General features: G+C 55.4%; 10 protein-coding genes across 10 annotated transcripts; 5 read left to right on the top strand and 5 right to left on the bottom strand.

The window, feature by feature from the left end:
• Positions 1 to 573: 573 nt before the first annotated feature.
• BO72DRAFT_430171 (terpene synthase family protein) lies at positions 574 to 1892 on the top strand. Its single transcript, XM_040943100.1, has 3 exons — positions 574 to 749; positions 801 to 1161; positions 1234 to 1892. Exons 1-3 carry the CDS (start codon positions 648 to 650, stop codon positions 1839 to 1841), a joined length of 1071 nt encoding a protein of 356 aa, XP_040800929.1. The 5' UTR covers positions 574 to 647; the 3' UTR covers positions 1842 to 1892.
• An 873-nt stretch (positions 1893 to 2765) lies between these two features.
• Positions 2766 to 4033, bottom strand: BO72DRAFT_510584 (RTA1 domain-containing protein; the record flags this gene model as incomplete). The annotated part of the gene is made up of 4 exons (XM_040949372.1): positions 3508 to 4033; positions 3208 to 3414; positions 2989 to 3077; positions 2766 to 2940 (listed from the first exon to the last, which is right to left on the bottom strand). The coding sequence occupies exons 1-4, from the start codon at positions 3832 to 3834 to the stop codon at positions 2766 to 2768; spliced, it is 798 nt and encodes a 265-aa protein (XP_040800928.1). The 5' UTR covers positions 3835 to 4033.
• A 318-nt stretch (positions 4034 to 4351) lies between these two features.
• On the top strand, positions 4352 to 5460 carry BO72DRAFT_486495 (Zn(II)2Cys6 transcription factor domain-containing protein; the record flags this gene model as incomplete). Its single annotated transcript, XM_040947941.1, has 2 exons — positions 4352 to 4420; positions 4477 to 5460. The coding sequence occupies 2 exons, from the start codon at positions 4352 to 4354 to the stop codon at positions 5458 to 5460; spliced, it is 1053 nt and encodes a 350-aa protein (XP_040800927.1).
• A 1336-nt stretch (positions 5461 to 6796) lies between these two features.
• cbhC (putative cellobiohydrolase) lies at positions 6797 to 8501 on the top strand (the record flags this gene model as incomplete). Its single annotated transcript, XM_040942279.1, has 5 exons — positions 6797 to 6941; positions 6995 to 7717; positions 7832 to 8089; positions 8150 to 8391; positions 8457 to 8501. The coding sequence occupies 5 exons, from the start codon at positions 6797 to 6799 to the stop codon at positions 8499 to 8501; spliced, it is 1413 nt and encodes a 470-aa protein (XP_040800926.1).
• A 486-nt stretch (positions 8502 to 8987) lies between these two features.
• On the bottom strand, positions 8988 to 11147 carry BO72DRAFT_486493 (acetyl-CoA synthetase-like protein). Its single transcript, XM_040947940.1, has 2 exons — positions 10747 to 11147; positions 8988 to 10668 (listed from the first exon to the last, which is right to left on the bottom strand). Exons 1-2 carry the CDS (start codon positions 11056 to 11058, stop codon positions 9325 to 9327), a joined length of 1656 nt encoding a protein of 551 aa, XP_040800925.1. The 5' UTR covers positions 11059 to 11147; the 3' UTR covers positions 8988 to 9324.
• Positions 11148 to 11511: 364 nt separating this feature from the next.
• Positions 11512 to 12861, bottom strand: BO72DRAFT_496822 (uncharacterized protein; the record flags this gene model as incomplete). The annotated part of the gene is made up of 5 exons (XM_040948655.1): positions 11512 to 11855; positions 11934 to 11998; positions 12066 to 12439; positions 12523 to 12590; positions 12663 to 12861. The coding sequence occupies 5 exons, from the start codon at positions 12859 to 12861 to the stop codon at positions 11512 to 11514; spliced, it is 1050 nt and encodes a 349-aa protein (XP_040800924.1).
• A 768-nt stretch (positions 12862 to 13629) lies between these two features.
• On the top strand, positions 13630 to 14875 carry BO72DRAFT_528218 (alpha/beta hydrolase). The gene is made up of 2 exons (XM_040950164.1): positions 13630 to 14068; positions 14123 to 14875. The coding sequence occupies exons 1-2, from the start codon at positions 13661 to 13663 to the stop codon at positions 14450 to 14452; spliced, it is 738 nt and encodes a 245-aa protein (XP_040800923.1). The 5' UTR covers positions 13630 to 13660; the 3' UTR covers positions 14453 to 14875.
• On the bottom strand, positions 14609 to 16421 carry BO72DRAFT_486490 (S-adenosyl-L-methionine-dependent methyltransferase; the record flags this gene model as incomplete). Its single annotated transcript, XM_040947939.1, has 5 exons — positions 15911 to 16421; positions 15733 to 15853; positions 15527 to 15650; positions 15003 to 15460; positions 14609 to 14928 (listed from the first exon to the last, which is right to left on the bottom strand). The coding sequence occupies exons 1-5, from the start codon at positions 16091 to 16093 to the stop codon at positions 14609 to 14611; spliced, it is 1206 nt and encodes a 401-aa protein (XP_040800922.1). The 5' UTR covers positions 16094 to 16421.
• Positions 16422 to 16505: 84 nt separating this feature from the next.
• BO72DRAFT_448573 (class I SAM-dependent methyltransferase) lies at positions 16506 to 17697 on the bottom strand. The gene is made up of 4 exons (XM_040944821.1): positions 17533 to 17697; positions 17100 to 17461; positions 16897 to 17023; positions 16506 to 16826 (listed from the first exon to the last, which is right to left on the bottom strand). Exons 1-4 carry the CDS (start codon positions 17586 to 17588, stop codon positions 16541 to 16543), a joined length of 831 nt encoding a protein of 276 aa, XP_040800921.1. The 5' UTR covers positions 17589 to 17697; the 3' UTR covers positions 16506 to 16540.
• A 2224-nt stretch (positions 17698 to 19921) lies between these two features.
• BO72DRAFT_477841 (uncharacterized protein) lies at positions 19922 to 21875 on the top strand (the record flags this gene model as incomplete). Its single annotated transcript, XM_040947465.1, has 5 exons — positions 19922 to 19963; positions 20023 to 20065; positions 20117 to 20237; positions 20305 to 20870; positions 20953 to 21875. The coding sequence occupies 5 exons, from the start codon at positions 19922 to 19924 to the stop codon at positions 21873 to 21875; spliced, it is 1695 nt and encodes a 564-aa protein (XP_040800920.1).
• Positions 21876 to 21947: the final 72 nt, after the last annotated feature.

The raw sequence follows: 21947 nt of genomic DNA, 5'->3' as shown, positions 1-21947 counted from the left end.
GGGGCCTTATCAAGAGCAAAGGCCTGGACGATTCAAGTCTTACGCGGTTACGGGAATCGCATGTACGAAACCCAAAGCATACCAGATCATCTCAGGCAGAGGTTGGCTCCAGTAACAAATGTAAGCACAATAACGGATACAGTAGTTGGTAGAGAAGTCAACATACACAGTGACATTTGACCACGCAAAGGCTCTTGCTGAAGGTCATCCCATTTATAAAGCAACAATGTCATTCCTTTTGCTTTTCAAACAGATGTAGATAATAAATTCCACGCTTGCGTAGTTCTAGGGTGCGGCTGAGCGAACGGTCCGGATGTTCTGTTCTGCACCAGCCCCCAGGTTCACTAGATGATTATTTTGTAATGCCATCCCCGAAATGACGTCGCTAACTACCCCATTCAAAAGGAAGGAATGGAGAAAAATGCTCTTATTCAAAAAGGGAAATTTCTTTGCCCCACTCACCCTCTTGTTGCGCTGGAGTGGTGATGGTGTGTGGGCCCTTGCCCGTTATTTAAACGGCATTGACCACACTACAACTCCCTTCTGCCGGCGCAACCTTCATATAATAGTATAGTTTGCCATACATCTATCCCTGATTATACAAGCCAAAGACATCGTTCCAGACTTGACCACTTGAGGGCTCCACAATGTCGCGCATTGGCGAATTTTATGAATACCAAAGGGGAAAAGAAAGTCCCGAAATAACTAAACATAAGATTATGTTTAAGAGGCGAAGTGGATACTTCGAGGTCAACACCTATGAAACCCAGGGAGGATCGTTTGGTGCTAATTGAGAACAGGTGGAAATACCCGATCATGGCCTAGCCCGCGTACCATGCCATGGAGATTCTTCTTCTGAGAGGACAAATTGCTTGCTGGAGAATGTTTTGAGACATCATCAAAAGTTCAGATTTGGAATACACAAATGGGCTGATAAGCAGAGTAAGCAGCCCGTGGAAGAAGCGGTTAGTGAAGTGAACGCCATCGCTCTTTTCTTCCCGGATACAAGAACAGAAAATGTTCGAATCTGCATGGCTGCTTGGCTGGCTGTTCTTTGCACTGTTGACAACTTGATCGAGGCGATGATGATCCATGAAGCAGAGTCTACACTTAAATCAGCCGTCATGACTTTGCAGAGTGAAGACAAGAGCGACACTCAGAGTATGTTTATATCTCTAGCCTCTTAGTGCTGCATGATTGGAAAGATTCACGGCTAACATTTGTGTACCTCAGATGAGATTTGCTCGCTGATGGCATATTTCCATGAGTACTGTTGCGGATACCTCCCGTATGCAGCAGTAGAGGACCTTTTCCGCGAAATTTGCATTGTGTTCTCTGGCTTTATACATGAGCTGCAATTTCGCCAGGGCCGGTTGAAGCACAATTTTGAAACCTACATGGATATTCGAACTCAAACTATCGGAATTGCCCCTTTCTTCAGCCTGGTTGGAAGCGAGATGCCTTCTCCTGTTGGGAATACGGGGGATATATTGGCACTGAAGAAGGCAATAAACTCCATCGTCGGCCTCCAAAATGACCTCGTTGGACTAGAGAAGGATCTTGATCAGGGGGAGTCTATGAACTCCATCATCCTTGCTATGGAGAATGCCACAGGAGATGAGCAGGCAAAGGAAACCCAACTTGCCGATGCAGCCACATCGGTCTGCTCGTTGCACAACTGCAACCTTAGTGAGGTTGTAAAGATGCATCACAGATTGACGCAGGAATCGAGGGCTGAGTCAGAGATGATTCTCGCCAACGCGATGTTGCTTTTCACTGAGACTCATTTCAAATGGTGTACGATGACTAAAAGGTATGCAGTGGAAAGTACACAGGCCTAGTACTAGGATATGATTTCTACCCGGATGTGGTTTGCATGTGTTCAGATCCGGGATAGCTAGAGAATGCAAACTGTATTCGAGTGAGTTTTGTGAATCGAAGCTCTGCTGAGTAGATGATAGTCCGTTCATACTGAATGGAACTCTGTTTGGGCTTCACTCTGAAGTATATAGATAGTCGGTGGTCACCGGATGCCTGAAATCACCCCCAGGTATGCAAGCAAACAGGAAGGAATTGAATCACATGTAGCTTCTATAATCTTAAGACGTCTTGGTGATACGATATAGCCATAATATAGAGTTTAAAAATACAACTCGTAATCAGTCCGAGAGCGGCGCGGTATTCGGATTTGGCGGTCGCGAGGATTACTTGTCAGAGGAGCCTCAAAACACCTATCTACCAGAACCCGGTGGAAAGGGGCAAGAAGAACCGAAGATACCGGGATTTCTTGAGATAGTGGTGATAGCGAGCGAGCTGCTGACTTGGACGAGCTGCCCCGAGTGTGGTAAATTGGGGTTGGGGTTGCGGCGGATTTACCCTTCCACGCTGCGGGCAATCATTCCCCTGGTTCAACCAGCAATACTCTCCTGGGCCGTCTCCTTTTACATTTCAACACCCAGAGCTCTCGCTTATGCGAGGCGGAGAAGTACTACCACAGCCAAGGAACCTACCGAGTCACTGAATCTTATCGTGGCCACAATGCCCCAGACCCGAGGTCAAATCGATCTTTCTGGTATCGACGATGAAAGGGCAGCTATGGAGAAAATCGCCGATTCAGCGTTCCCAGTCCGTCCGTCTGAATTCTTGGATCCATTATAATTGACTGATACTACACCAGCACCTAAAAGCTTTCAATAATCAAAATCCCAATCATGCACAAATCATAGCAAAGGATTGTTTGTGTTGCTCGACGGCTCCCACTACCCCTACCAACTCCTGCCATCCGCGCCCTTGGTCAGCTCCAATCCCTCCTCCGTATCTCGGCTGCCAGTCTTTTGATGCTGACCACGAGCATGGCGACTGCTGATCGCAGGAAGAAAGACTCCCGGAAACGCAAGGGTCATTAGAATCGAACCAATAGCCACCATACTGATCCCAACCCTACTTAGCAATCGAAACACAATTCGTCAATTGATTGGCGCCACTTACGTCCCTTCCAGAACCATAAACTTGGTCTCATCTTGCATCATTGGGTCTCCCCATCCGCCTGCCATCTCGGGTATTCTGATCAATGTTAGCTGGTGATTTGACATGGTCATAGTATCAAGACCCTTTAGACAGGACACCCCTGTAGATGCACCGAATCAAGATTGTCACAAAAGCCACCGTGTGACACCCCACAAACCCCGCAAACCCGCTGAGGCTCACCGAAATCCATGAGAGAGGGGTAGAACTGGCCTGCTGTCTCCGATGCAGATACACTTTCCGGGTATAATCGATCGTCAACACCCTACACACCGCCATCGTGGCCGCCTGGAAGGCAATATCGGCGATCATGATGTTCGTCCCCACGCGTACCGTGCTCTCTGACCCCTTGCCGTTCGCCGCGGTCGCCTGGAGCCCGCCACCAGCTAGCTGGGTGCAGAAGCCAATTGCGTCTCAGATGATAAGCAATCACGCGTATAGCTTCGGATTGAGGAGGGAGAATTGGGGACCGCAGGTGAGCACGATGGTCTTGACGGTGAGGTAGAGCGCGGCGGCGAGGAAGGAAGGGGAGACAATGAGTAAGAGGGTCTGGATGATGAAGCCTCCGTTGTTCCAGGGGTTGGCGTGGAGCATGAGGCGGCCGATATAGCCGATCACCTCGCCTGCACATCCCAGAAAGACTAGGGCGGAGTAGAGGCGCACTCGGTAGCGGAAGCCCAGGTAGATCTGGGCCAGAGCGCAGATGGCGAAGACGAGCAGCAGAAAAATGTTGCCGCCTCGGTGGAGATGGTAGCCCAATGTTGTGGCCGAGACAGGGCAGGCTGGAGTGACGCTGGTGCAGTTGTCCATGGCTTGAGAATCGGTTGCGTTGCTGGGGCTGATGCTGGGGCTGATTCGGCTCAGGCTAGGGTGTGCATGGATGTATTTAAGCTTAATACAGCCGCGATGCAGAGCTTTCGTCTTGCAATAGGTCCTGTCACTAATAATGGAAGCATGATCGTGTGGTTGGCAGAGTTAATCAGGATTAAGATTCGTTCCTCGTTCCTCGTTCCTCGTTTATCGTTCATCGTTCATCGTTCATCGTTCAAGGCCCGTGGCGGCAGCCTTCTGATAGGTTCGATCCACATATTTACATGGCACCAGATCACTTATAGCTAGTAGGAATTGTACCTAGTAAGTTCTCAGTTGCCTTAGAGGGGACCTGTTTTCGGTTTCGACACCATTGAAAGTAGGCTGGAGACAGACAGATACATACCTTACCGTACAGTATACATCGGAAGATCATAGGCCCGAGATGAAATCCTTCGGTATTCCGGCTGAACCTTTCTCTTCTTCTCCGTACTGTACCTGTTTTACCCCAGCCAGCATGCCTGCCAAACGCTTCCATCGGAAGTCCCGCAATGGCTATCTTGAGTCCAGGCGTCGCCGCGTCAAGGTACGCCAGCCTGGTCAAAGATTGTACTTTCATTACTCCACTACTAAGCCATCTAGTGCGATGAGACACGCCCTGCTTGCTTCAGCTGTGTGCGGGCTCAGTGCCCCTGCCTCTACCAAGAACAAATCCATATACCTGTATCCCCACAACCACAACCTCAACCACAGCCACAGCCACAGCCACAGCCACGACCACGACCACCAACAACAACAACAACCAATGATGTCTCCCCACCCCTATTCGACTCACTCGATCTGGTGCTAATGAGCCATTCTACCGCCATAACGGCCCTCTCCCTATTTGACGGCCCCAGTAACCTGCATGTCTGGCAAAGACACATCCCCTTCGAAGCCGGGTCCAACCCTATGCTGATGCACGGCCTGCTCGCCGTGGCGGCTCTCCACCTTGCAATCACCACCACAAGCCCACCTCATACACCGACCAGCAATGACACCTACCACGTGCGCGCGCTGCACCACCACAGTCTCGGCCTGCAACTTTTCAACACCCAGCTTGCAAGCTTGTCTCCCGGCCACGATGGCCCTTTCACCTTTGCCATGCTGCTTATCGTCTGGGCCTTCGCTGCCCCGATCGCTGCTAACGATGCACTCACGTTAGACGAGATCATTGACTCGCTCGGTCTCATCCGTGGATGCAAGGCCCTCTTCCTACTGCACCAGGAGACTATTCTCGATCGTCCCGTGGGGCAAATCGTGGGGATCTGTCCAAAGCAGACGCACCCTGCCGCCTGTTCCCCTGAACCCTCAATTTGGTCTGACATCCACGAGCTTTTCGATGACCTGCATACGATAGCTCTCGACGACCTGGTCTACCACGACGCCATCTCACACCTTCAGACGGTAGTCTGCAAGGCCTATAATCCAGTGACGGGACCGCAGAATACGCGTCTCGTTGCTGCGTGGCCCGCGAACGTCTCTGAGGAGTACTGGGCGCGGCTGCGACGCCACGAGCCCGTGGCACTCCGGGTGTTCATTCACTATGCTCCGCTGCTGCGATACTATGAGGAGGACCACTGGTAGATGAAGGGCTGGTCGAGCAGTGTTCTCACAGCAGCAGAAAGGGCGCTCACGGCGACGCAGAGAGATCGGCTGGGCTGGGAGTGGTGTTGCAGGAAGATCGTGTTTTTGAACGGCAGCGGGGGGAGCAGCCACCAGAAAGACGAAAGTACGAACTGCACGGACTAATCGAACTACTGGCGAGAAGCCGAGCGTAATACATAGAATGGTACAATGTGATGATGACGAGTCCTTGGTTTCGACTTTTTTTCCTACTGAGAAGAAAGACAAGGGCATATCGTTAGAACAACCGTAGGGCTCAGCCTAGGGTACAGTGATAGAGCTTGCTCCAAGACGCGCCTATTCCTCGCATGCGTGCGAGAAGGGTCATTGAATGCAGTCTACAGGCGAATACAACCACCCGTTGATTTCTGATTTCTTCTACGATCGCTGTATCTTGGGAAGATGTGTACTCTAACCGTTGCATGGAATCTGCCGGATGATTACACTATAAGGTAAGAATCACTAGATTACGGACAAAGCTGCTTAGGGCTAACTAGGGGCTGCCGCTTCGGATAAGCCAAAATGCGACTGTCAGAAGCCGCGAGCATAGGCCAGGCGAGTTCACTAACCAAACCAGAAGGGATTTATCGATCATATAACAGAAGTCCAGGTGGGTGGGCAACCCAGGAATGAAGTTGAGCACCTGTAGACTAGTCCTCGGCCGAGCTCTTTTACCGAGCAATTCCGGCTAAATGGAATCCATGCGGCTGCTGTACCTGCATGCAATCAGTGCAACCACAGGAAATACAGGCTGAACGGGCCGTCACGCCGTCAGGCTAATCCCCACAGACCCTGCGTATTCCATCACTTGCAACTGCCGAAACGTGGGGTTGCACGCAGCTTTCTTCAGGCACCCGTGATCCCTCTGCGTGCTCTCCGCGCCGATTTGGGGTTGTCTCAGCGCCACCCTCCGATGGTGTCCGATAGTTGGTTTGGCTCTGCTCGCTTGGTCTTCGGGCCATACTTGCACTGCATGAGTGATTGGGACAGGGAATAGATTACCGACAGCACTCTATCCCCTTTCAGAACGGAGTAGGGCTTCTTTCGGTAAGCATCGACCTATCTCATTTCCCCTGTCACTCCGGCCAGCCTCATCTTCCAGAACCAAGAGTTGGAATGGACACGGAAGACGGCGCTGCGTCCCAGGGCAGCGCGGCAGTTCATCCGTGGGCCTGTGGGTATGACATATAAAGTTTTGCTCGTCTCCGCCCACCGAAGGAGGCCTTGAGAGCAATCGAACGCAAATCATTCTCTAAATCTTTCTGCTACCTTTGGACATTTTGTCTCACGTTTCAACATGCGCTATACATGGTCGGTCGCGGCGGCGCTGCTGCCATGCGCAATCCAGGCTCAGCAAACCCTCTATGGACAATGTGGTGGTCAGGGCTACTCCGGACTCACTAGTTGTGTGGCAGGAGCAACATGCTCAACGGTGAATCAGTGTAAGTATTCTATGAACCTGCATGCTTGACATCCAAATGACCATGGTCTGCAGACTACGCTCAGTGTACGCCAGCAGCAGGTACCGCAACCTCCACCACCTTGAAGACAACCACGACCACTGCTGGGGCAACCACGACGACTACCACCAAGACCTCTGCCTCTCAGACGTCTACAACTAAGTCCTCTACCGGCACCGTCTCGACGACCACGGCTACTACCACAGCCAGCGCGAGCGGCAACCCGTTCAGTGGGTACCAGCTCTACGTGAACCCCTACTACTCCTCCGAAGTGGCCTCCCTGGCTATCCCATCCCTCACGGGGACACTTTCCTCGCTCCAAGCAGCAGCCACAGCCGCAGCCAAGGTGCCCTCTTTCGTCTGGCTGGACGTGGCTGCCAAGGTGCCGACAATGGCCACTTACCTGGCCGACATCAAAGCCCAGAACGCAGCGGGAGCCAACCCCCCCATTGCCGGCCAGTTTGTGGTCTACGACCTCCCGGACCGCGACTGCGCCGCGCTGGCCAGCAACGGCGAGTACTCCATTGCCAACAACGGTGTGGCCAACTACAAGGCCTACATCGACTCCATCCGCAAGGTCTTGGTGCAGTATTCGGATGTGCACACCATTCTGGTGATCGAGCCCGACAGTCTGGCCAACCTGGTGACCAACCTCAATGTGGCTAAATGTGCCAACGCTCAGAGCGCCTACCTCGAATGCACCAACTATGCCTTGGAGCAGCTGAACCTTCCCAACGTGGCCATGTATCTTGATGCCGGTGAGTTGCCTTATCTGAAGGCGTCCTGGGGGAGAACCCCCAGACCCCCCTTTTCTTTCAACTTCCCAACAAACGTCCTCCCATTTCATTCGCTACAATCTAACCAAACTACAGGACACGCCGGCTGGCTCGGCTGGCCCGCGAACCAGCAACCAGCCGCCAACCTGTACGCGAGCGTGTACAAGAACGCCAGCTCGCCCGCCGCAGTGCGCGGGCTGGCCACGAATGTCGCCAACTACAACGCCTTCACCATCTCCTCCTGCCCGTCGTACACGCAGGGCAACAGCGTCTGCGACGAGCAGCAGTACATCAACGCGATCGCCCCGCTCCTGTCAGCGCAGGGCTTCAACGCCCACTTCATCGTCGACACTGGTATGCCCCCACGCCCCCACCCACACCTCCACTGGCAAAGCTAACGGATCCCAAAATCAGGCCGCAACGGCAAACAGCCCACCGGCCAACAAGCCTGGGGCGACTGGTGCAACGTCATCAACACGGGGTTCGGCGTGCGCCCGACCACCAACACGGGCGACGCGCTCGTCGACGCCTTCGTCTGGGTCAAGCCCGGCGGCGAGAGCGACGGCACCTCCGATAGCTCGGCGACCCGCTACGATGCCCACTGCGGGTACAGCGATGCCTTGCAGCCGGCGCCGGAGGCAGGGACCTGGTTCCAGGTATGTGTCCTATCTTTTCAACGTCTCGATTGGGTGTAGTGGACTAACGGAGGGGGTGGTGGCAGGCCTACTTCGTGCAACTGCTCTCGAACGCCAATCCGGCTTTCTAGAACCGGAGGAAGGAAATTGGATTGTTGGATGAGTCGGGCAGAGCGTTACGGTGTCTACAGCGAGCATAGGTTGTATGGTCTGCTTGTATGCTTGGGAGCATTATTAGCTGTAGGACTCAGCAGTTCCATCGTAGCCCTGGTTAACAATACAGATACGTTCCAGCCTGAAGTATATCTGCCGCCTGAAATCTGCGCTGTGCTCTTAGTGTTAGATGTGTCTTCGAAGAGCACGGTATTGCGTCGTGGTCCTGGGGAGTAGCAGCAAGAGAGACTCGTGGCACGCCCGGTTCCGGCAGTATTTGCTCGAAAGAAGCACAGCTTAGACTAGGATAAAGTAGTCACCATATATAGAAGCTTGTGGATGGGTAATCAAGATTACCTTCAAGCTACCCCAATGCGGGGCGGAACTAATAGATACTATGAGATTGTTGTTAGGGTACGAGAAGAGCTACCATGAACGAAGACTAGATACCCATAACTGCAATGCCCTGCGCCATGAGAGCGGAGATGAGTCCGCCAAATGTGGGAAATGGCCACCCGCGTTCATTGAGTTGAGAGGCGATGGAGCAATTGTAGAAGTATGTTCTCATTTTCCAATCTAAAGTACTTGAATCGTATCGTCATTGAGGAGCGCCAGGGCATCCGCATCTCTTCTGCAACTTTGCATTATGACACCCAGAGGAGCAAGACGCAAGGGCGCATTGGCCAATTGCGTGCATTCCTGAGGGGATGGAAAGGCCTAATACCACACACGCCACTGGTCGGTGACGCAGCACACATCGCAGGACAGCCGAGAGAGCACCACGTAGTCATGACTCTCATCCTAAGCGAACACGGCCTCGATATCCGACCGGTAGAGCTCGAGGGAGCGGGCGCGCTGCGGGTTCCCTTTGACACTGAGTGGCAGGGGCCGGGACGGGTCGGTGAAGACGACAAGATCTCGGCGGAGGGCGGCGGGGATGGGACACAGCGCGTTGGCCTGGTCGAGCAGCGGCTGGAGAGTGTCCCAGATATCTGTAGTCGGAGGACACACACGTTGTGCGTCGGGGTGGAGGTCCAGCAGCAGGGCAAGGCCACCGTGGCGCTCCTCGGCAATTAGGGCCCAGCGGACGGCGGGATGGGCCTCCAGCACCCACTCCATGTCGCGGGGCAGGAAGCGACGCGGCGGAGAGCCCACGAGATCCGCGCGGCGGCCACAGTAGCGCCAGCAATCTGGTTGCGAGGGATGCCGGGCGAACAGGTCGCCCATGGGATACTCGTCACAGTCGCGGAACATGGCGAAGACGGGCTGGGCGGGCGCGTCGGGACGTCGCAACAGCACCAGCTCGTGGTAGGGCCCGCACACGGGGCGGTACTCGTGCGGCACATCTGGACTCAGCTTCAAATAGGCCCAGTCGGCCGGGTCGGGCAGCACCTCGGCGGGCAGTGTGCCAGACTCGGACGAGCCGTAGATGTGGGTGATCTGGGTGTGCGCGGTGATTTGGGAGGCCAGGTACGGCGGGCAGGGAGCCCCGACGATGGCGAGCTGGCGCACGCGGCGTAGGTTTTCGGCGTAGGCCGGGTTAGCGCACGTCTCGGGGAGGGTCTTGGGTCCCATAATACAGGCAAAGACGTCGCCGTGTCGTAGGAGCTGGTCCATTAGCGTTGCGGTCATGGAAGGACCAGGGCCAGTTGTCACGGCGGGCAGCACCAAGGTCAGATCGAAGCAGAAGTTCATGCCTAGGAAGGGGAACAGGCCCGCGGCGATGGAGAGGGGCGTCAGCACGCCGACGCGCTGGCCGCGCCACTGCTCGTAGTTGACCAGACTGGGATCCAGCAGCTTCTGAAACCCCACCGGCTGCAGGTAGACAGTGGCATGGGTGAAGACGATGGGCTTGGCAGGCCCCGTCGAGGCCGAGCTGTGAATGACGGTGAAGGGATCGTGCAGCACTTCTGCCAATGTTGGCGTGAAGGCGTACACGGGAGTCGGGGCGCCCTCGGCGGCCAGCCACTCCTCCAGCGTCGGGGTGACGAGAGCGGTCAGCCCGGACTTGAAGGCCCGAATGGCGTTGACCTTCTGCATCGCCGACGTGTGTGGGCTGGGGGGATACAGCAGCAGCTGGCAGTCAGTGTGCTCCATGAGCGACAGATGCGTGTCGACGTCCGCGCTGGGGTGACAAGTCAGGGTCTGCGTAGGCCGTTAGAGCTGGTGATTTCCGAAGATGTGCCCTAGCGAGAAGCTATGTCTTCGTCTGTGTCAGCTTACCTGATATCCTGTTTTAACGGCGGCCAACGTGATAATGAAGTACGACAGGTCTTGAGGAGCCACATAATGCAGGGTGGCCCAGCGGGTCGAAGCACGTCCCAGATGCTGCTCAATCCACCACGCGGCGCGATTCACCGCACGGGAGAACTTCTGAATGCTGTAGTCACGGTATCCTTCATCTGGCCGTTCCTTGTTGCGCGGTAGGGAGACCATAGGGTGGTTCGGACATAGTTCGGCGAGTTCATCGATCAGGCGCGGCAGCGGGGTCGTGTGCCATCGCTGCGAGAAGTAGTGAGATACAGGGAGGGCCATGGGAGGAACGGAAGTAGTAAAGGTATGTGATGTACAGATCACAATGGAACAGAGTGAGGATGGAGCCTAATTGAGGCAATTGATTGACTACGAAGAGATACTGAGGGGGGAGAGGAAGGGGGGGTGTTGAGCAATTTATAGGCCGTGGGCTAACAGAAGAGGGGCCAGCTTTTATCAGGCGGCTCAAAGCCACATTCATTGCCCCACTCCTATCCAATTGGCATCATATAATGGGAGCCATTAATATAGCTAGTATGCGGGTTGACACGCCTCTCCGGGCGGAAGGTCTACGGAGCCGCTGAGGGCGTCAGAAACGTCTGCAACTTAGTCCACCATCCCGCTTACGCGTGAACAGACTACAGTGCCAATAGAGAAAGCAGACCAGAGCGCCCTTAGATCCCACATGATGCAAAATATCTACAATATACAGAAACACACTTAACTCCGCCAGCGCTATACCGACTCGGCCTCGAATCGGACCTCATTTTTAACCTGAATCTGCCCCAGCAACAGCTCCTCTCCATTATTGCTCTCCGTCCGACTGTTACTGCGCACTGCGGTGGTGTGTAATTGATGCGTCTGGGGCTCGCCCCCTGACCCGGACAGCGTCTCGAATCCCCGCGCGGTGACGTGGTTGGAGGGGAAATAGCGCTGGGAGGATTTGGACGTGTCCGTGGCTTCGATGTTCAGTTTTCGCATTGCCCAGCGGACGATGGGACGCATGGTGGGCAGACAGGCGGAGATGACGCCAAAGGAGACTTCCAGCGAGGTCCAGATCACGGTGCCGTTCATGGCCCCTGTAGGTGGTGCGTCAGCGAGTACCGTCCTGTGGTTTTCTTATTTGCCCTCTTTGCGACCACCAGAACTAGACTTACAGGTGAAATCCGGGTCATCGACTTTGAACTGCGTCGATAGTCGAATGCAACTGCATACCACCACACTAGTCGACCGATTCGTTAGCATTGAGTTCCACATCGAAGCAGCAAAACACGGAGGAGGGAACCCACAAGCCCCCCAGGAGAAAGATAGCCGACAGAGTGACCTTCTGGATGCGGGTGGTCTGCAGCCCCCAGACCATGCGCAGGGGCAGGATTAAAATCATCACATCGGTGCAGATGTTGGGGACCGCGTTTCCGACGTAGAAGGCCTTGCTGCTGACGCAGGTGGCCGGCACCGACTTGTCCCAGAAGCCGTTCAGCGGGCGGCAGGAGAAAATGGAGATGAACCACACAATGACGGCCCAGGCGACGACCAGACTGCCGACGACATAGACGGCGATGCGGAAGGGGCGGATTTGGAAGATGCGGACGTAGTAGGTGAGGATGGACAGTTTGACGGAGAGGATGGTCGCGGTGTAGATCATCTGATAGGCATACATGCACTACACGCGGATGCGCCCGAAAAGGGATGAGTGACTGCACTGCACGCGAGCAGGATAGAGAGTGAAGAGGCGCATAAACGAACCTTGAGGTACTTGTGGATGTTCCCTGTGGGCACGACCGCCAGGTGACGACCCGATCCCAATGCAACCACTGTGTCCTGCTTGTCAGTATCCAGGGCACATTTAGGGTTCCAGAATAATCGTGAACAAGAGGGCAACCGACTGATGGTGGAAAGACTGAAGCAACCCAGCGAGCAGGCCAATCCCACAATTATTAAATAGTCATCCAGGCCAAATCGCAGCCGGGTCAGAGATTTGGCCAGCAAACGGAGAACAACGGCGATAATGGATAGGACGGCAAAGGGGATGATGGCGCCCAGGGTCTGGCTCTGGGCGCTCTGGTTGAGCGAGGCAGTGGTCATGGTGGTCGTGGTGGTCAAGACGACCAAAATGACCCAGGTGACCAAGGCGCAGAAATTACCAAAAGTTGAACAGACCATAAAATGCAAAGAGAAGAGAAAGAGAGAGGAGAGGAGAGAGGAGAAGGGGGGGGGGGATAAGCAAAAGATGGGGGGGGGGAGGGAAAACGTGCAGAATGTCTACCTACCTACTATCTTACCCTGTCTTCCCACGTTCCATTGTCTGATGTGCAGATTACCGGGGTCTCTGACTTCGGCCCCCTCAATGCACCAATAGTGGGCCCTGATTGTTCGCCTTGTTGTCCGGCCCCCAAGTTAGTCAGGATAAGTCAGTCCAACAGACTTGAATTGCAGTGACGGACTGGCCCCTGCAGCTAAGGGTTTCTGCGTTAGAGGGAATCCGGTCAAGTCGGACAGACCCGCGAATGGCACGGCACGGAACGGAGCCCCTCAATGGGCCCAGTTGGACCCAATTGGACCCATGGTTGGGGCCAAGGCGGACTCACAAGTGAATGTGCGTTCAATAGCGTTAACTAATTAACTGAACTAATTTGATGCACTGTGCAGGGATGTGCAGCGAGAAGTGCAAGACACGTGGTGGTTGGCTTGCCAACAGTCACGTTGACTGACTGGCCGCTGACTGGCGGGCCATTGATTTAGCCCTACTTGCTTAACTTACTTAATTAATGCCCGCCGCCCACTGCACCAGCGCCAGCATTCTCATCCTCCTCGTCATCCTCATCCTCTTCCTCACTACTTGCATCCTGCTCCCAATTCCACTGCCTGAAATCACGGCCTCACCATGGCTGCCTCGAATCCCACCTTGATTTTCTGCCCGGGGGCCTGGTATCCGCCCACGGCTTTTGAGCCCCTGGCCGCCCAGTTCCCCGACCACACCACCCATCTCGTCGCCTTCCCCTCCATCCAGCAGGCCACCACCGTGCAAGACCTGCAGCCCGACATCGACACACTCCGCGACCTGGTCGAACAGGAGGCCAATGCCGGGAAAGAGGTGGTGGTCATCTCCCACAGTTGGTCGGGGTTGCCCGTGAACAGCGCGCTAGACGGGCTCAGCACGGCCGAACGACAAGCCGCCGGCGCGACGGGCGGCGTGAAGAAGTTGATCTTTATCTCGGCGTTCATCCCGGAGGTCGGCGAGAGTCTGATTGGGGCATTTGGAGGGGTCCCTCCGGACTGGTACGACCGCGATGTGAGTCGATTATATCGTCCCTCCGATCCGATCGGATGCTAACCCCCGCCGCAGGAGGCCAACGGCACCGTCAGCGCCGTCGACCCCTACAGCCTCTTCTTCCACGACGTCCCTGACGGCGAGAAGTGGGCGCAGACGCTGCGTCCGCACGCCTGGGCGACCAAGAACTCGCCCGCCCGCAGCACCGCCTACACCCAGATTCCGAGCGCCTACCTCCTGTGCGAGCACGACCGCGCCATCCCCCTCTTCGTGCAGCAGTTGATGGTGGACAAGGCCCGCGCCAAGGGCGCTCAGATTACCACAGATACTGTCGCTACGGGCCATTCCCCGTGGCTGGTCGATCCCGCCCCGGTGGCTGCCTTTGTGAAGCAGAATCTAGCGTGAGGGAAGGTTTAATCGTGGCGACAGCATCGATGTACCATATTGAAGAGAATATACTCTGTACATGCAGAGAAGAAGCTCAATCCACATGATGGAATGCTCCGATCACGCCTCAAATTTTTGGTTCCAATTTTATTTCAATCGTGTAGATAGCATTCATCAAGCCAGCACCGCCTCAATGACCTGGTCCGACCCCGGGGTCAGCGCATCCAACGGCTCAATGCGGCGCACCTGCAGCCCGGCTCGCCCTAATATCCCCCGCCACTGCGCCTCGGTGCGCTCCATGCCTCCAAATGCCATCATGCTCACATCCAAAAACGCCGCGTAGGGGGACGCGCCTCCTCCGTCCGGGAGCACCAGGTCGACAATGACCAGCCGCGAGGACGGAGCCATCGCTGCCACGGTGTTCTGCAGTATGGTCGCGACCACCCCATCGCTCCAATTGTGGAAGATGTGACGGAAGAGGTAAGTTCGGGCTCCTTGAAGAATCCATAGACGATAAGCAGAGAACAGAGCAGCAGACGAAGCGCACTTTGAGTTGAAAGAGACATACCGTGAACGGGCTGGGACTGGAGAAAGTTGTAGGGCATCACCTCGATGCGGTCGCCGCCGTCCACCCCCTCCAAGACTTGGGGCAGGTCCTGCAGCACGATGCGACCGCGCGGCGGCGGATCCAGCTCGTCGCTGACTTGGCGGAGCACGGCGCCTCGGCCGCCTCCGACGTCGACGAGCATGGCTTCTCTGGTTCTATCGTTCGAAGAATCCTCCGATGGCGCACTAAGCAGACTGCGGAGGAAGGGCTGCAGCTGGCACACGGCGAGGGCGGCGGTGCTGGATTGGAAGGCGGCGAAGATGGCGCGCTGCTCGGGCTGCGACTCCAGCCACTCGAACATGGTCTGGTCGGTTTGGTGGGCGAATCCGAACAGGGTGGGCTGCGCATCGACGGGGTTCTGCCATTTGTGGGTCCCGAGGAAGTCGGGGAGCGCCGTCATCAACGTCGCGGTCTCGGCCCTGCGGTCGATCGGTTACATTAGCACGGTGGGCAGCAAACTTCCAGGTACGGTTATAATCACGCACATGCCCTGGATCACGGCCCGGTGTTGGGGCTGGCGCAGGCTTTGCGATTGTAGGGTATGGGCGTAGACCCCCGGGCTGGGTTCGGTGAAGATGCCGATGGCGGCCAGGGTTCGCATGAGACGCACTGTCGCGCCTCGATTATTAGTCAAACCAAGATCTTCCCATCACAAGGCATGTGGAGCTATCATGCGCACGCCATCACCTACCAAGAAGCGCGACATCAATGCCGCAGCGTTGCGCCAGATCCGGGGCGCTGGGAGGGCCCTCGTCGAAGCGCTCGAACAGTCGGATGCGCAGGGCGGCGCGTAACACCCCATGCGCCACAGGCTGACGAGTTTAGACCTAGCGCCCGGAAATTGGGCAGAGGAGAATCGGAAAACGTACTGCCTTGGCCAGATGCATCAATTGGCTCTCCGGGGTTTCCAGGCTGGTCAGGAGATTACGCGTCGCGGCGAGTAGTCGCGAGTGTAGCGCATCGCTGGGCGGGGGAAGCTGGCCGGGGGTGTTGGTCGCAGCCTCGAGTTGACGGGCCAGCGCCAGCATCGGACTGGGGGTCTCTTTAGTCATGATGGTTTCTGTCAAAAGTGACACCAGGGAAGGCTTGCAGCTGATGGCAATTCGGAGAGGGGGAGGGGTAAGTAGAAATGAGGCGATACGCCAGCCTTATCAACGCGGCCCTAACTACACTCTTTGTATATCATGGCGACGTTTTTGGGGGCCGCTTCGACCACTCGCAAGTTCCAGCCTTTCGCGACCGTTGTCTCCAATTGTTGAATCTAATCCTCTGAGTTTCGTGCCCCTCCGGCCTTTACCTTATTCTCGTTAGGCTGGCCTGACCCCACTGTGCTCGATGTTGTGCCCAGTGTGGTGCTAGCTTCTTCACGCTATATGCTAGTCGCTATAGTCCGCTTACTATAGTCTCACGCTACATTCCTCACGCCCTAAGAAGACTAGTGCTCATTCTAAACCTGCTAAACGTGCAGACAGATCCTATATTATTGGTTCGATATTATATTAACTGCCTTCCCCTACGGACTTCCGGCCCAACGCCACCTCAATGGTAAAGTCGAAACCCGCCCCCTGGCGACACTCGTCGGCAGCCTGTCCGATAAGGGTGCGCAGACGCGGCCCGGCCGCATCCGCTGTACTGTTATCCATGGCCAGATAGCTGTATTCCTCGTTGGAGTTGAACTGGAGCTGGCTCCAGTAGACGCGGCTGTGCGGGCTGCACGGATGCAGTGCCTTGCGCACATCCACCATCCCATGTTGCGCGAAGAGATCGGGGAGGCCGGGCACCCAGCTATCCGTGCCGTTCCATTAGTATTGATCCGTAAGGGTGTCTAGTTATGCGTCCGTGGTCCATTGCTTACCGTCCCAAACCCGTTTGTTTCATCAAGTTCATCATCTCGTCCAAGGCGGGGGTCTCCCGGCCGCCCACCGACTGCACCGACCACGACTCGTAGTTGTGTTCCGACCATTGCAGCCACCCACCGGGCTCTTTCGTTTCGTAGCCGGAAAGTTAGAAAGAGACCATGAAAGGAAGCAAAACAAGCGAAAAACAGGCAAGACTCACTCAGCATGCGTAGCATATTCCGCAGCACTGGACCCGGGTCATCGTTGCGGATCACCACAAAAAACAGCCGCAGATGCACGACGTCGTAGATCCCCTCCAGCTCGGCGGGCAGCGGCTCATAGAGGTCCAGCTCGCGCAGCCGCACGCCATCCGGCAGCCATTCCGGCGGCGGACATTGGGCGAAGGAGATGTCGAAGCCGTCGATCTGCGCGGCGGGATACTCGCGCTTCACGTCCATCATCCAGATGCCCGTGCCCGTGCCGATGTCGGCGATGCGCGGGGCCGAGTCGCCGGTCAAGCCGATGCACGGATGCAGACTGTAGCCCAGCGCATCCTTCCAGAGGTGGTTCTGGGCGTTTAACCTGGGTGTGTTGGGTTAGTTTGGATTATACTCCCTCCCGGGGGCCCAGCCGACCGTGGGGTTGTTCTTTACCGAGCTGAGGAATGGTAGTTGCGGTGCAACGCATAGCTGTTCGTTGGAGGTGACATGGTCGGGGAGAGTTCGGATCTTTTTGATTATCTCTGGGTGAGGGGAGTGGGCGGAGCCGATGAGACAGTTATAAGCTTGCCCTAAATGCATATTATCACCCCGAACGCCTTGCCAGCCAGCATACCGTACTAGTCGTGGGCCGCAGGACACTTTAGGCTTAAAGAAAAGGACAACGAACATTAATTCGATACGACAAAATAGAGCAATACCACAATACCACAATACAAGAATACGCCCCTGCGCAGTGAGTGGGGCGTGGGGGCCAATGCCGCTGAAGTGCTGAGCCCCGCCACAGTGGGACCGCATGGCACCATGCGAGTCAGTAGCCTCAATGGCATCCTGTCCGTGCTGCGGGTTTTCATCTTCCTCCTTCAAGACAAAGGATTACAATCTTCAGTCAAGGCACCATGGAGCCGGAAAGGAATCATCGCAGCTTAAGCATAATCCCTCCGTTGCGCGATCGAAGCGGCCGCGTGGATCTTAAATGCGGCGTTCAGAACTATCTGTGTCGCCCTGCGCATGGAGCATTCGATATCCTCAGCCTTGCCAGCCCCAGATTCCTGGGACCAGAAAATCATCAGTTGCGGCTTAAAGAGTAGCTGGAACAGGGATTGATAGTCTAGCCCGATGCTTGTAATGCACATGAGTACACACCTGCCGACCCACCAGGTCGATTTCCAGCCCCATGATTACCAAGATGATGGCAGAGGGGCAATGGCAGTACACCGTCATTCAACAGATGCTAGCACAGCCTCATTACATGTGCTCTGTAGCGGCTCTTCTAGGTCAATATCGGAACTAACATCGGAAGAGGCATTGGCGCGCATGGACTGGATCGTGGCCGGCTTTGGCTCAGTGCTCGTGACAATCTCGATACAAGACTGTTGAAAGCGAAGCTTCAGTGATGCATCGTACTAATATAGCCAAGGCTGATTAGAGTAGGCTTATCATTTCCACTTCTACTATAGTTAGAATTTTCATTGACTCTTCAAAGATGCTCCGTGCCCCACTTGTCTGGATTGTTTGTCTCCTCCAGCTTCGTGGTAGTCACGGAATTGGGCTCGGAGTCGCATCTCTAGCGAGTTTGAAAAGATGCTACTGTTTGGATCTAGATATGTTGCACTAGACCGCCTCGGTCAGATCTCGTAGTGTAAGAGTATGTTACCTGAATCTGATGCTGTAAGTATGTGAACTTCGACACTAACATTGATGTCCACTGCTCATGTGCGGCGAACGGTGTAGGAGGATGGTAGTAATATGGATTTCAACGCACTCAGAACCGTCTACTGAGTGTGAGTAAACTGGATATCGTATACTACCCATCTTTCGAGTCCTACCAACTATGTCTTGCCACCAGAGCCCGTCTACAACGAGGGTTTGGGTTTCTCGCTCCGGGCATGCTGTATATATTTTGATCCCGTCATGTGATTGACATTGAAACTGTCGCTTTGAACGGTAGAGCTATAGCTCTTCTCAAAACGTCGCCTGATATTGTTGTGGGCCTGTGCTTCTTCTAGAGTGAATGAGAAACAGTGATGCTCTTGGAAAAGGAGGACAGACGCATTGGATCTTACAGATCTAGTTGTGTCAATGGTGCAAGTAGATCTGGGTAAGAAGTTACCTTAGTTTATGACCTCTGCTCAGCTAGAAATCTTGTCACTCTCATTGATGTTTAGTTGTGATACCATCAGCAGGCGGTATCTGTGACGTGACTTAACTACACCTGTGATGTTCCTATCCACAGCGCAAGCCAGGCATGACTACGGCGTAAGCTGATTGTACCGTGGGTGGCGGAGAGAGAAGAGAACTGAATGTCGTTATAGAGCCTCACTCTTGAACCACCAATGATACCCTCACCCGCTGTGTGGGATTCGTTCCCCCGCGGTTTAAATCAAGAGTTGCTCAACTGGTTAACCCAGGTATCTATCTAACCCCTCTCTGCTGGGGCATAGGGCTCCATTGCCGTTGAAGAGAACCCAAGTGATTCAAGCTGTGATGTCAACGTGGCTTTTACTTCCCCGCATTCGAGACCGGAGAGAAGTCCCACCTAACCTTGCCTGGATTAGCGTGAATCGAAGTAAAGTCCAGTTACCAATCAACCGATAAACAGTGCCACTGATTTGCAGGCGCACTGATTTCCTGCTAGCTACGAGATAGAGACTTCTCCCCGCCTCGGTTATCAGTAGAACTCACTACCGAGTGAACTGAAATCCGATTCGTTGACTCTACCGCTTATCGAACCCCTCCCCGTCGCGTCCCTGATAACTGATAACCCCTACGACGCATCTTCTCTCCTCCGTCGCTTCTTCTCTGTCCTAGATGCTTTGATACCATGACTACCTCGGGTCGTGTCTGCGCTCGGTGCGCAGTGATTGTGAGTCCCACCCCCTTACTGCCTCCATCTGAGACTGATCTTGGGCTGACTTGGCATAGAAACAACGCTGTGATGGCACCTCGCCGTGCTCCCGCTGCGCACGTATGCTTGCACTTCTTCAGCATCCGGGGTATTCCAATACTGACTAGCCAGGCCTTGGTCATATCTGTGAGCCCCAACAGCCTGGCAGACCGAATGCAGAAGCCCAGACGCTCGCGAATCGCCGGCCCAGAGCCTCTCGGTCCCGGGACGGATGTGTCTCCTGCAAAGCGCGGTAAAGGGATCCATGAGGACGCAATTGACTGCATGAGCATGCACACTCGCTGACTGTCAGCCAATAGGAAGAAGAAATGCGATGAGAAACGACCTCGATGTAGCGACTGTCGTCGATTGAACCTACCATGTTATTGGAATGCCCCCAGGGCACGGTCTCCGCCACCGGTGATCGTCTCCCCGCTGCCCTCGCCGCCTGAAATGCCGTTATCCGAAGCTGCGCACGACCTCATCCTGTCTTCCGTGTCGGATCCAACCCCAGAGCTCGATCCGATCTCTCCTTCCGATCATCTCTTATCATCCGTCGGCGATGATCCGATATTGCCCTTTTCGCCGTCCTGGATCGATGTGGAGATGATCCTCGGACCCGTCTCGCCACCCCCAGACAGCGGGCTCAATGCCCATCTGCACAATGACGACGATCGCTGCCTCTTCAACCACTATGTCCAGATTGTGGCCCGAGCCCTGTCACGGTCCACGACGAACTCCACCGCCAACCCATTTCTGGCGACTCTGCTGCCGATGGCTGCCAACTCGGAGACTCTCACCAGCGCCCTCTTAGGGCTGAGTGGCTGCCACTGGCGGCGCGTCTACCCCCAAATCTGGAACCGAGCCCTAACGCGACAAGGACGGGGTAAGTCTGTTCTGAACACAGCAACACCTAAGCTCAATTCTCCATGATGTATCGACTGTAAAAAGGCCACTGACCATAACAGCGCTGTCGCAGGTCAACAACCTGCTCAGCCGTCGACCGAATCGACAATCCTTCCTCGAGGCCTGCACCTCAATCCTCCTACTGTGTCTCACGGAGCTGTTCGAGGGCACTTCTCGCGCCTGGAAATGGCACCTCAAAGCAGCCGGGCGCCTCCTCGGCGCGATTGACCGGCACCGGCTGGCCTCAACCAGCGAAGGGACATTTTGTCTCCAGCTGTTCCACTACCTAGACGCCATGTCCACCATCTCCCGGTGCAAGCCCCCGCTACTTCGGGCAGGGGAGCGCCTGACCGACCTCACATTGGGATCCTCTCTCCCGTCCTACCTTCCCGCCGCCGCCAGCACATCATCACCATCAGGGGACACGATATCCGGACTCCCCACGAGCTTACTGGAGTCCCTCGGCCGGGTTAATCTTTTAGCAGCGCACCGCAGCCGACGCATCGACGACCTCTCGGAGATCGGCTTCCGAACGGCCGCTGCGCACGTCCGCGCCGGCCTGGACACCTGGCGCCGGGAATCCGAAGCAGTCCGCCCAGACAATGAAGTGGACCATCTGGCCACGCAGGCCTTCGAGTGGGCGATCCGCCTACGCCTGCATCAGATCGTCGACGGCTACGATCCGCACCACGCCGAGGTCGAGCAGGCCGTCGCGGGCATCGTAGCGGCGGGGCGGAGCATCCCCTACGGCAGCCCCGTCGAGGGCAGTCTGCTCTTCCCGCTGGTGATCGCGGGGGCCAGCAGCCGCAGCATGGAGCGACGGATGGGCATCAAGGAGCGCCTGATGGTGATGGAGAACACGTTGGGCTGGGGGCATATCCTCCAAGCGCGGCAGTTGCTCGAAGCCGTCTGGGCGGACGACCGGGCGGACGCGAATTGGGCCAGCGTTCGCTATAGTCTGTTTCCGGGGATGGTGTTCGTTTGATTGCCTGGATTGAACTTCATGTTAAATTAGTTACAGGACCCCTTGAATGCACCTTGTTTAGTTTTTTTTTTG

The sequence above is a fragment of the Aspergillus fijiensis genome (genome assembly GCF_003184825.1).
Source record: "Aspergillus fijiensis CBS 313.89 unplaced genomic scaffold BO72scaffold_26, whole genome shotgun sequence".
Lineage (NCBI taxonomy): Eukaryota > Fungi > Ascomycota > Eurotiomycetes > Eurotiales > Aspergillaceae > Aspergillus > Aspergillus fijiensis.
Note: the sequence above shows the minus strand (reverse complement) of the source record. Positions and strands in the feature narration are given on the sequence as shown.

Excerpts from the sequence above, each read along its gene's own strand:
- BO72DRAFT_430171 (XM_040943100.1), top strand. The coding sequence starts at position 648 with ATGTCGCGCATTGGCGAATTTTATGAATACCAAAGGGGAAAAGAAAGT. Across the intron at positions 750-800 it reads GGCGAAGTGGATACTTCGAG|GTGGAAATACCCGATCATGG; the intron begins GTCAACACCTAT and ends AATTGAGAACAG. Across the intron at positions 1,162-1,233 it reads AGACAAGAGCGACACTCAGA|ATGAGATTTGCTCGCTGATG; the intron begins GTATGTTTATAT and ends TGTGTACCTCAG.
- BO72DRAFT_528218 (XM_040950164.1), top strand. The coding sequence starts at position 13,661 with ATGGCTGCCTCGAATCCCACCTTGATTTTCTGCCCGGGGGCCTGGTAT. Across the intron at positions 14,069-14,122 it reads CGGACTGGTACGACCGCGAT|GAGGCCAACGGCACCGTCAG; the intron begins GTGAGTCGATTA and ends CCCCCGCCGCAG.
- BO72DRAFT_448573 (XM_040944821.1), bottom strand. The coding sequence starts at position 17,588 with ATGTCACCTCCAACGAACAGCTATGCGTTGCACCGCAACTACCATTCC. Across the intron at positions 17,024-17,099 it reads GAATATGCTACGCATGCTGA|AGCCCGGTGGGTGGCTGCAA; the intron begins GTGAGTCTTGCC and ends ACGAAACGAAAG. Across the intron at positions 16,827-16,896 it reads AAACAAACGGGTTTGGGACG|CTGGGTGCCCGGCCTCCCCG; the intron begins GTAAGCAATGGA and ends CGGCACGGATAG.
- BO72DRAFT_486493 (XM_040947940.1), bottom strand. The coding sequence starts at position 11,058 with ATGGCCCTCCCTGTATCTCACTACTTCTCGCAGCGATGGCACACGACC. Across the intron at positions 10,669-10,746 it reads CCGTTAAAACAGGATATCAG|ACCCTGACTTGTCACCCCAG; the intron begins GTAAGCTGACAC and ends CGGCCTACGCAG.